Source organism: Osmerus eperlanus, chromosome 3 (genome assembly GCF_963692335.1).
Source record: "Osmerus eperlanus chromosome 3, fOsmEpe2.1, whole genome shotgun sequence".
In the NCBI taxonomy this organism is placed as follows: domain Eukaryota; kingdom Metazoa; phylum Chordata; class Actinopteri; order Osmeriformes; family Osmeridae; genus Osmerus; species Osmerus eperlanus.
The window spans coordinates 5,654,749-5,666,458 of NC_085020.1; the positions used below are offsets into that span (position 1 = coordinate 5,654,749).

Consider the following 11,710-nt stretch of genomic DNA (forward strand, 5'->3'; position numbering starts at 1 on the left):
ACACACACACACAGACGAAACACACATATGCCTTTAGCTTCCAGCATCTGCTCGGTTGGCCCTGACTGGCCAGAAAGAGAAACCTAGCATAACTCTTTCCAGTCGACACATAATGGGAGCATTTTAGCTGTGAACGCATCAGATTACTTTCCATTGCAGAACTGAGTCCAGAATGAGGATTCTGAGCTCCATTCAGGCAAACGAAACGGAAGGATTTAGACATTACAATGTCTGTAGAGTTAGATATGAGACTCTTTATATGACTGGGCTGTAGTTACCTGGAAGTGGGTCTCCAGCTGTGTTGACCTGTACGAAGATAGGCTCGCTCTCTAGACTGTCCTCTACAGCAAAGATGCTGATGTTGTAGAGCAGCCCTGGTCGAAGGTCACTCAGGGTCACAGAGGTTGCGGTGTCGGGCAAGGTCAGCTCTGTACTGCTGCCCTCTACTGATGGGGTGTATACCACACGGTAGCCTAGGGAGACACACACAGGTAAAGCCACTTACTTTAGCTTAAAGTTCACTGGCATAGGTACTCAGTGATGGTACTCACTGGCCTAGGTACTCAGTGATGGTAGACAGAGGTTAGGCGTTATGTGTTGGTCTGGGATTGGGTGAAACTGGGTTTGGGAGGGGAGTGCTTACCAGTGATGGGGGCCAGGGGCTTGTCCCAGCTGATTATGATGGAGGACTCTCCCACATCCTCCACCTCGTGGTCAGAAGGGGCATCAGGAGCTGGAAGAGAGGGGAGACATACAGGTACTGTGTGTACTGTGTGTTTACAAGTGTGTGTGTGTGTGTTTTGTGTGTGCAGGTACTCACCAGTGGTCTGCGAGGTAGTGAGGATGAGGTTGGGCTCTCCGGCAGGTGTGACCTCGTAAACGTTGACCGTGTACTTCCTCCCCGGCAGCAGCTCGTTGATGTTGACAGACGTGGCCGTGTGGGGCAGGTCTGGAAGCACACACACACACACACACACATCTCCTTGAGCATGTCGGACAACAACAGCGCAGGAAGACATCCGACGGGAGGGGAGGAACATGGTGTGCGGCTGCGGGTGTTTACGTACCGAGGACGGTGGGCTGGCCGCCCTCCTCGCTGAGCTCATACTCCACCCTGAAGCCAGACACGGTGTCGGATGCCGACACCCAGGAAATGACAAAGCTGCTGGAGGTGATCTCTGTCACAGACTCAGAGGTATCCACCATCGGAGGAGGCTGGGTGGTCTCTCCTTCTGACGTGGCCACTGGGAGAAAGGGAGGAGAGTTGGATCCAAATACACATCCCCATTAGGTTTAGCAGAGCTCACATTTCAGAACCCAAAAAGCCGAACCGAGCGGTCCAGTTGGGAGTAAGGCACCAGTCTGGCAGACTGCGTACTCACAGGAGCCGTAGTTGGTGGTGAAGTCGAAGCGTGTGACCTCACGGCGCCCAAAGCGCAGCACGCTTATCAGCTGACCCTCGTAGGTGATGCCAGGCCTCAGGCCAGAGATTGTGTGGGAGTTGAGATGCCCGGGGATGTTCACCTCACGCCACGGACTACTGGTGCCCTTCTGTCGCCATTTGAGGACGTACTGGGTGATGTGGGCGGACTGAGGGGCGTTCCACTGGATGGGGTGGGAGTTGGGCTGGTTGCCAGACTCTGTGATGATCACCTGGACAGGGCGGTTACCACCTGGAAGACAGTTCAGGGTTGTGACAAAATATTCATTTGTAAAAAAGCATTGTACAAGAAATCTTGACATTGTATTTTTGTAGACAAGGAGCTTCCTATAAAAGGGCCTTCTGAATACAAAGAGGAAATTACCTCATAAGTAGAGCACGATTGTTTTCATAAGTAGAGCACGAAGTTATTCAAATGTGACATATTACAAAATGTCAGCAGAAAATACTCAATTTTGATTATTTATTCATCCAAGTTTTTGTTTTCGTGATTACCTTCAATGTCACAGACCCAGTTCAACAGAACATATGTTAGAGTCTTGCAGTTTTGTTAGACAGGGTCTGAGTAGGAAAACTAGCACATCCATGTCAGATTCCTAGCTGAGCTTCAACACGCAACGAGAAAAGCCACACAGTCTCTAACTCCCTGCTAGTCAACTCTGACAGCAAACTACACAAAGCAGCAGCCAAATACAGAACACTCTGTAATAGAGTAATCCGACGATTTTAAGATGCAAACAATGTCGTATTACAAAGGGACCAGGACAAAATCCCTGCTATTGAAACTGTAGCTCGGTTAACCCGAAACACCCTTTGCAAAATCTGGTCCCAATTTCTCTCAATTACAGTTGCAGAGCTCCCAGACTGGGAGGGGGCTTACACTGAGTTTAGTCCCTAGAAAGTCTGCTCTACTCTCCTCTACCTTCCTCCTCCTCCACCATACCCGGGTTTCCCTGTAAACTCCAACTTTCCTTACTCTCCCTCAGCCTTCTCCAGCTCTGATTCCCAGCACCCCCTCCTCTCCCAGCCTGGCCTTCTCTCCCCCCCAGCTAGTTCACAGCTGGATGCTATTAAGGCAGGTTATTGCACTGGGACAGGGGTGCCCTCCACTTAAACATAATGTGAACTTCACTCGTAACCTGCAAACAAAGCAAGCCTGGAAGCCTGCAGTTGTTCACCCATTCTTTCGATCTTTTTCTAACTTTGATAACTCACAGGTTTATCTGAGAACACAGGTACATCTGTGTACAGCACAGACAGCTGTCATCTTAATAAAGGAGGCTGGTGAAAACAAATGGCCCCAGATATAATTAACTTGAAATGAGGTCAGCAATCGAAGGAGGAAAATAAAGTGTCACCTCCGTCAAAGTTTGCAGTACTTTGACGATAACACAAGTTTATAAAACAGGTCATTTAAATTGCCACAGAAACAAGTAGGTAAACATGCTTGCTTGCAAGCTGGTCTAAGCGTTAGACATGGAGTCTGGGAGGTTCTAAAGATGCCCAGGTAGGAGTGGATTCTAACACTGCAGAGGAATGTCAGTCGTCACCTCTCAAGGCAGCACCACAGGCTAGCTGCAGGAACGCCACACGCATTACAAGTCTCAACCATTCTGGATGAAGCTCTGCAGGCTGGCTGAGAACAAAGGCCTGGGGAGGAGGTGAGGAGGAAATACTCCCCCCCCCCCCCAGCCACCCAGCCCTTCCTGCTACACTTCAAAGCCAGGTTGAGAACCCAGCTCAAACAGATGGAAGCCTGACCGGAGGAGCAGCTTTAACAGCTCTGAGCCGTGGTAGCTTCATCTGATTGGTGTAGTCCATCAAAAACATACACAAACCGTAGTTGGCCCGAGATAGCACAGACAAACATGGGGTTTGTTTGTTGAGCAGACAGCTGAGGATGCCAGTTACACTTTGAGAGCACCAAGCACCAAACCAGCTCCTAAATCATTGCTTTTCAAACCATGAATGGAACACATATCACTTATATCACTTAGAATCACCAGACAGGAAGTAAACCCGTCAGGATAATAATCAGGCCACGACTTATGGGCCAACTGCAGATGGGCATGTCCTCACCTGGGTAAGACTGCTGCGGCTCGCAACTCAGCTCTCCGATCCCGTTGCCGTAGCAATAGCACTTGTAGAGGATGCCATGGATAAGCTTGTCCCAGGATTGGCCGATCTGGTAGAAGGTTCTAGTCTCCGGCTCCTGGCACTGATCTGGGTTCAAGGAAGAAAATCACAACATTACAGGATCTCTAATGCCAGCCAATGTTGTACAGTGATTAATCCAATTCAGCTATTCGTTTTTGAGCCTACCAATGGCGTCGCACTTCCAACGCCCACGACCCTGTCCAAAGCAGGTGCAGTTCATCAGGTATCCTTCTTCATGGAGCTTGGTGAAGGTCTGGTTCACCTCGTAGGTCAAGCTGTCTACAATACACTGGTCTAGGAGGGAGGGCCACAATCAGCACAGTGTACAACACTAAACAGACACGAATTGCATACAACCGCACTGCTAACAGAACTCGGAGAGTTAACAAAGACTGAAACGATATCAAAATAAAACACTGTAATCCTGATTCTGCACACACACACACACACACACACACACACGTACAATGCAGAGAAGCATTGTGAGCCATTCAGTGACCTCCTGCTATGTCAGATGTGTGGTCTAGACAGGTTTGGCCCTTCACCTTTGAGCTGTGAATAGGCCAGGCAGCTCCATTCCCCTCGACCATTCCCGACGCAGGTGCATCGCATCATGTGACCCAGGATGTCATGGCGTTTGTCCCACTGGTCGCCCACGCGGTACATCACCCCTTCGCTGGTCGTGCACACCTCCTCGTGTGCTGGAAGAATACAACAGGGGAGCCACATGTAAACAAGCATTTCCTTTGATGATCAGATTATCATTTTATCATTCGACCCAACTGCTAAACCACTGAGAAATCCAGTATCGTGAAGCAGTCACCATTTGAGGAGATTCCTACTCACTGCTCATGGTTGAGAGACACAAACACATGTGTTTGTGTGTGTGTGTGTGTGTGGTGTGTGTGTGTATTCCTGTTCCTACATCTGAGCGACATATGTAGACATTATTCTCATGGCCCACTGAGCATTGGTGGATTAATTAAAAAGGAGATGAGAGGTTTACATGTTACTTGTTTGTGTGTGTGTGTGTGTGTGTGCGAGTGTGTGCGCTTGCAGGCATGTGTCCTGATAGGATAGGCCTGTAAAGAGGGGAGTATCCACGTCTGTGGAGGAGTTGAGGAGGCTGACTGCAGCTGTTCTGGAGCCCAGCCATACCTTACTCTGCCAGGCAGACATTGGCCAGCAGCCACCCTCTGTCTGTAGCTTTCTCTGGCTCTGGGCTGGACATGGGTCTGGGCCTGGGTCAGTGTTAAGGCAGGATCTGGAGGACTGAGTCCAATCCAAGCGGGGCTAGGAGCCCACCATCTGGGCCTATAGGGTCAGAATCAAGGTATAGGTCCAGGACTTGAATCTGGGTCTGGGGGTCTAGTATCTGGGTCTGTCCATCTGAGACCAGTTCTATTAGATCTGGCTGCTGGCCCAGGCCAGTCCAGCTGTGAGACCAGTCATCACCATTACCTCTTTATGACCAATCAGAGGCCTTTCCCATGGTAATTTACTCATTCACCAAATCACTGTTAAACACTGTACTTAGGCCATGTAACTGGTCAGTATTGTGAACAGCTGTGCTTTCCCTGTGACCTCTGCCAGACAGACTTAGTGTTGACAAATGGAGACAAATGGAGAGACAAAAAGAGAAGGTGCCATGATAATCTGATTAGCCGAGGAGAAGGAGGGACAAGGGGAGATCATCTCACACCCGTCTCTCCTTTCAGTCCTTACAATTTAAATTCTTCCTCTCTAAGCAGCTAATGAAAAACAAAAGGATCCCCTGGAGATGCCATTCTCATTGTCACTCCGGCGTTAAAACGACACACACCCACCACCCTGATCCTCACGCATACAGGCTTTGATAAGGAGTGTGAGGTCCTATCTCAAGCCCCCAGAAGTTATCTGTGGTGCCAATCTGACCCACCATTACAGCATTGAAGTCTCAGCTTGTTAGAATCATGAGATAATACAGAGAAGGAGACAAGCACCTGGTTTTAAAGTGCAGGTTATTTGTCAGTATATTATTTCAGGGCTAACTGTCCAGCAATTAAACTCGTAATAGATTTCTACATGTCGGCCTCTGAGGGTTTTCTCTTCCTACTCACCAGCCATGGGGCAGAAGCCAAAGCGCTGCTCCCCATCATAGTTGTAGGTGGTTCCACACCACATCATGCCATCGCGGCGTCCGTCGGCGGTACAGTCTGTGTAGTTGTGACCGTTATACAGGAAGGGGAACTGGCACAGGGCACCGTTGGAGTTCCCACCTCTGGTTGTCACCATGACTGTGAACACATGCAGAGAGGCCACAGAGGTTTTTACACTGGACCAACCTTTCAACTCTCTCTTATTAAAAAACAACACCCAGTAGCGATAGTGTTTCAAATGATGATGAGCTAAGCTGAAGGCCAGGTTGGCAGTGATCCTCTACTTAACATGATGTTTAGTCAGTTAACTGGATGGAACACTGAGCCACCCTGGAACACTGAGCCACCCTGGAACACTGAGCCACCCTGGAACACTGAGCCACCCTGGAACACTGAGCCACCCTGGAACACCCTGGAACCCTGGAACACTGAGCCACCCTGGAACCCTGGAACACTGAGCCACCCTGGAACACTGGAACACTGGAACACTGAGCCACTCTGGAACACTGAGCCACCCACCGCTCTTCTCTGTACAGAAGGAGTACTTCTCGTCGGCGTCGTAGTTGGAGGAGGTGGAGCACCACAGCTGCCCGTCAGGCCCGTCAGTTGCGCAGGAGTAGTGGGTCTTTCCCTTGTGCACGAAGGGGAACACGCAGGGGTGGCCGTCAGAGTTCCCTCCGTACACTGGGGACGGGCCCTCTGAAAACAGCCGCACACACACACACACGCACACACACACACACACACACGTAAGACCTCATTCAGGATTGTCAGAAAAAATTACAACACATTCAAACATATAGGGACACTGGTTGTGGCAGTGTTTGGCCCCAACAGGTCAGACAGTAGAGAAGTGTTCAGAACCATTCCTCACCCCACTCTTCACAGCTGACCCCGTTGCCCAGGCAAGTACACAGCATCTGCTTGCTGCCTTGGCTCCTGATCCAGCGCATGCCCAGGGAGTAGGCTGCCCCCGTGTCCGTCGGACAGGCTCCCTCCTGGGCCAGCTCTGGGAGACCCTCTGGCCGGAACACCGCTGGTTGGATGTTGGTGACCACACGCGAGCCTGTGCCTAGGACATTTACCATTGCACAAACATGGTTCACACAACAAAACACGCAAAGGCACCGGTTTGATTTTACTTTGGGTTAACGTCCCCCAAAAAATCCCTCAACAGATTCCCAAGATAGAACCTGTCAGCAGATACTTGTAATTAGATCACAGAGGAACCACCGGCCCTCGCTCAATGTGTCATCCTTTTCAGACTGGTGATGCTGATAGTAATGTGTGTGTGTGGTGTGTGTGTGTGTGCCTCACCCAGACCCGTGGTGTGGAGCGAGGCGTGTCTCTCACACTTCCACTCCCCTCGCCCGTTCCCGGTACACAGACACTGGAGCATATGCCCCCGGTCATCAGTTTTAGTCCAGCTGTCTCCAATACGGTAGGACGCCAACATGTCCTGGTCATTACAGCGGTCTGGGCGGGGGCACAGAAAAAGGGGGGGAGCACTCAAATTCACAAGCTAAAAGCTGTTTGACACATGCTGGTTTCATGGACCTAGCTATGATTTCCTGGATCTAAAAATGATTTCCTGGAGTCTTCCCGTTACTCTGGAGATTTTGGTTCTGAAGTCCAAAGTGAGGAACATGAGATATTCTTCCCCTGTGTGTTTAGAGAAGACCTGAATAATTGAATCTAGATTCAAACCCAGATTAGATCTACCCCTGGTATAAAAGTGATCTGCAGTGGTTGAAAGTGGTGATTTAATCTGGAAGCTTTCAGTCTCAAATGTCTCATAATAAGCTTTCATTAAGGAAGTGCATAATGACTCCAGATTGGAATGACTGGTCTGTTTTTCCACCACAGACTAGTTAAATCCTTAACAGACACCAGCGACAGTTTTCCTTTGGTTTGGGCTGTATAACCACTGTGAGAAGGTCCTAGTGCCAGTCGAGTTATGCTGCCGCCCTCTCTGGGGAGTGACAACACTGGGAGGCAGCTGGAGCTTGCAGGCAGCATAGAAGAAGAATGCAGAGAGAAAATAACTCATCTAAATGGAAAATTACTAGGTCTACAGTATGGCTAATCACAGTGACCACACTCTCACAACAGCTGTGAAACGGGTCTTGTCTACAAGGCTGCCAGACAGAATGGGGTCAGAGAGGGTGAGTCCTGCTCTGAGGTCAGGGGTGAAAGGTCACAGGTAGTTCGTACTTCTGGAGGTGCAGGTGATGCGCCCACTGCCTTCGCCTAAGCAGGTGCAGTCCACCATCATCCAGCCCTGGTACGGCTTCTCCCATGTCTCTCCAACAACGTAGGAGGTCCCCGCCGTGTTGTCATAGCAACGTTCCGCTACAGAAAGGGGAGGAAAAGAGGAAGAGGAGATAGAAGAGGAAAGCGGTTGATTTTAATGAGCCCAGTTCAGTAAGGAGACAACTTCCAGCTACATCGTTTCCAGACAAGTGATAAACTCACAGACAGGTTTGCAGGTCCACTCCCCCTTGCCGTTTCCCAGACAGACACACTCCAGCATATAGTTGCCTGTCTCATGAGGCCTCCTCCAGGTGTCTCCTATCTTATAGGACTGGCCTCCCTCATGACAGCGGTCTGACAGGCAGACAGATACAGGCATTAACATACACACACACACACAGACACACACACACACAATCCCCCATCGCCCAACCAGACCACAAGCTATCCACAGCTGCATGACAGAGGTTTGGAAAAGGTTGTGGTTGTTTGCGGGTGGCCCACTCACTAGCAATGGTGCAGCTGATTTTCCCTCTGCCAGAGCCGATGCACGTACAGTCCCAGATCATCCCATCCTTGGGTCTCTCGTACGTCTCACCCACCGTGTATGACTGGCCATTGATCTTGTCATAGCAGGTTTCCACAGCTGTGGTTTCATAGTTCCGTGTGGGGGATTAGAAAACACAGCTTACACACACACACACAGATACAAAGACACACTCATAGACACACTTTCTACAATATAAACTTTTAAACAACGAAGCAGAAATGCTGGTGGACAACTGGAGGAGGTTTTGGTAAGTCGATGTGATATGTATTCTTGATTCATTGTTATCTCTTTACACAATGATAACATTTGTAAGAAGTGGTGAGAGCAAAAATGACTTGCATTAACCATGTACAGGACAATACAGAGACGAAAATACAAGCTCACCTTCAGGTTTCGATTTACACTTGATCCCTGCCACACCGTGACAAGTGCAAATCAACATATTGCCCAGATAGGACCGCTCCCACTGGTCATTAAGCTCATAGAACTGCCCATTCTCTATGCATCCGTCTGGGGAGGGAGAGCAGGCTAGATATGACATTGCCTCACGCACAAATATGTTCTGTGACTATATATTTCACAGTCCACGGTATGCCAAAACATATTTTGCAACTATGTTGCAACAAAATTGCTTCAATATTATTCGATATTGTGCTATTTCTGGTGACACGGAAAAACTTTTTTTTTTCGAGCTAGTTAGTGAAATAATAAAGTGTTATTTCTGTCATTGTAAAGGAAAGGGGTGACTCACCTTGAGACACCGACGATACAGAAGGTATATTGGCAACCTGCCGTCTGGTTTTCCCTGTCCCCTTCGGCATACAGTTCACTGCGGTGCCGATACAAAGCACCACCAGCACCCGCGTAAAGGGGATACCGGACATTTTTAAATATCAGAAGTAAACAAATTAGGACAAAAATCCACTGTGGGTTGACGTTCCCTTAAAATCTGAAAGTGCACAAGTCTGCGGCTTCCCGTTTTCCCCCTTTTCCAAACTTCTCCCAAGCAGCCAAGTCACAAGCCCCCGACTGCCTCCCAGCCGCTATGAGAGTAGATCTCAAAGCGCAGGAGCGGTTTTATTTGGGCATGCATTCCGCAGGAGGAGGGCTCAACAAGCGCGACCCACGCTCAACATTATTCAAGACATCCAAAAAAAAGACAAAGGAAAACTAGTGTAGGTCGAACTAGGCTTCAGATCTGCTAAATTTGATCGATCGTCATTCAAATTAATTGGTCAAATAGATATTTTCGAAAGTTTGTTTGCAACATAAAACAAACCGGTTATATATAGCCAATTAAAAACGAACTTATCATCTTTTTATTGCCTAATTGCAGTTAAGATTGATAGAGCCAGTAAATGATTGAGAGCTTGAATCCACAAGCTTTATAGTCTCTAATAAACTATGCTTCATCATGGAGATTCAGAACTACATAATTGAAGGTGGTATAAATATCATCTCTTGACATCTGAGTTTGCACTGCCTTAGACGCCTGGAGACATTTGGTTTTTAAGGTTAAAAGCTCTGGGCTTGATAAAGGAGAATCAAGGGTCGGATTCCTACTGCTTAAACACACTCATACACACACACACACACACACACACACACACACACACACACACACACACACACACACACACAAGGAGCTTCGGCTGGCGTCAGGACTCACATATGCTCCCAATTAGGCCAACTCAGAGTAGAAACTCTATCTGTCTGTCCTGAGATAAAACTAATGGCTGAAGAACAGCTCCTCCACTTCCACTCCTCTACAGATCATGTAGCGATGGGCCTTTCAGTCTCCTCAACATCAAGTCCCACTGACCCACATACTATTTATGGGCATTTCATAGGGTTCATTGACCAGGGGTGGTTTTCATGAAGCAGTGCAACCTTGCAAAAAGGATATGCACAGAGCTCAGCTCTACTGGAACAACTAGACTGAGATAGAAGCTTCTAGAAAAACTGACTTTGTAGCTCTGACCTGTCTCCATAGATGATCTACACCTGCCTCCTCCAGTCAGAAAAGTACAACCTCTTTTTATTCTATAAACCTTGTTGGGTCTTTTTCCTACCTTTCCTAACACTCCAGATGTTTCTGTACGATAGAGAAACTGCTGACAGATAGCTCTCTCTCCAAGATATGTTATAGAGGAGAGACTTCAACTGTTGACCTTTGGGTGATTTCTCTGTGGCAATGCTAACAAGCTGTACCTACGGTAAATGCAAATGTATACAACCGTGAATTATATGTTATGGAATTAGAACGAAATGTCAAATGACTCATACGTGGATTCAACACATCCTGCAGACATCCAGTGGTCAGAGTGAGACAGGAGTTTCTGTGGCTGGGATGTTTTTTACTCATGAGGTCCCCATTCCCCTGCCCCTCCCCCTCTGCCCTGAGCGTTTATGTGCTAATCTGCATTATGTGCAAATCTCTTCCTGTGTTCTGTTGTGGTTAGGTCAAGGAGTCGACACTCCAAGCACTGGGGAATTAAGTCAACCTTTCCCTCGCAATCATTATGTAATAGACCTCCACCGTCAGTTATCGCGTCAGTTATTTACTGAATGTAATGTATACCTCAGGTTTACAGAGGAACCCTGGGGAACACCAAGTTTGAACCCACACAAGGTTGTGGACAAAGTATTTTCTGTGGTTTGTTTTTGGTTGGAGTTTGCCAACATTCTAGAGGCTTCCTGAATTGCCTAGACCAACAAGGTTCTTCCATTAAAAGTGAATCAGAGGACTCTGTGGGCAATGACACACTGATCAGCTCCAGACTTGAGCAGTGCTGGCAGACCTCAGAGCCGAGGACCGGTGCTGGGAGCTGAGTCAGGGGGTACATGGTTCAACAACACAGAGCTTACTGGAAGTGAGATGTGGAGGAGGCTACGGGCTGTGAGGGTCTTACTGTACTGCAGGTTGTCTTGAGGCTGTGATGTCAGAGAGCCTGGGGAATGGAGAGATGCTGGTTTATTCTACTGGGATGGGTCTTCTGGAGAAAAAATCCTGGTCTAGGGTGCAATGTTGGTTTGTGTGGGAGGTTTATTAACTAACATCCTTTGTCTTTTTCTTAATGGCAAGATCATACCCACAGTCTGGAGTCTGCCGTTTGACGATTGTGTGGTTGGACGAAGAAGTCTGAGTCATTTCTGAGCAATCTCTCCATC

General features: G+C 48.3%; 1 protein-coding gene across 1 annotated transcript in view; it reads right to left on the bottom strand.

Moving 5' to 3' along the window:
• Positions 1 to 9,579, bottom strand: part of fn1a (fibronectin 1a) — a 23,162-nt gene extending 13,583 nt beyond the window's left edge. The window contains exons 1-17 of the mRNA XM_062456752.1: positions 9,291 to 9,579; positions 8,924 to 9,049; positions 8,498 to 8,635; positions 8,212 to 8,343; positions 7,951 to 8,088; positions 7,054 to 7,212; positions 6,611 to 6,808; positions 6,256 to 6,435; positions 5,698 to 5,874; positions 4,144 to 4,299; positions 3,764 to 3,892; positions 3,521 to 3,664; positions 1,383 to 1,673; positions 1,068 to 1,244; positions 821 to 949; positions 644 to 733; positions 279 to 473 (exon numbers count right to left, since the gene is read on the bottom strand). Of these exons, the coding sequence (XP_062312736.1) occupies positions 279 to 473; positions 644 to 733; positions 821 to 949; positions 1,068 to 1,244; positions 1,383 to 1,673; positions 3,521 to 3,664; positions 3,764 to 3,892; positions 4,144 to 4,299; positions 5,698 to 5,874; positions 6,256 to 6,435; positions 6,611 to 6,808; positions 7,054 to 7,212; positions 7,951 to 8,088; positions 8,212 to 8,343; positions 8,498 to 8,635; positions 8,924 to 9,049; positions 9,291 to 9,423 (2,692 nt within the window). The 5' untranslated portion in view covers positions 9,424 to 9,579. The remainder of the gene's footprint in view (positions 1 to 278; positions 474 to 643; positions 734 to 820; positions 950 to 1,067; positions 1,245 to 1,382; positions 1,674 to 3,520; positions 3,665 to 3,763; positions 3,893 to 4,143; positions 4,300 to 5,697; positions 5,875 to 6,255; positions 6,436 to 6,610; positions 6,809 to 7,053; positions 7,213 to 7,950; positions 8,089 to 8,211; positions 8,344 to 8,497; positions 8,636 to 8,923; positions 9,050 to 9,290) is intronic.
• Positions 9,580 to 11,710: the final 2,131 nt, after the last annotated feature.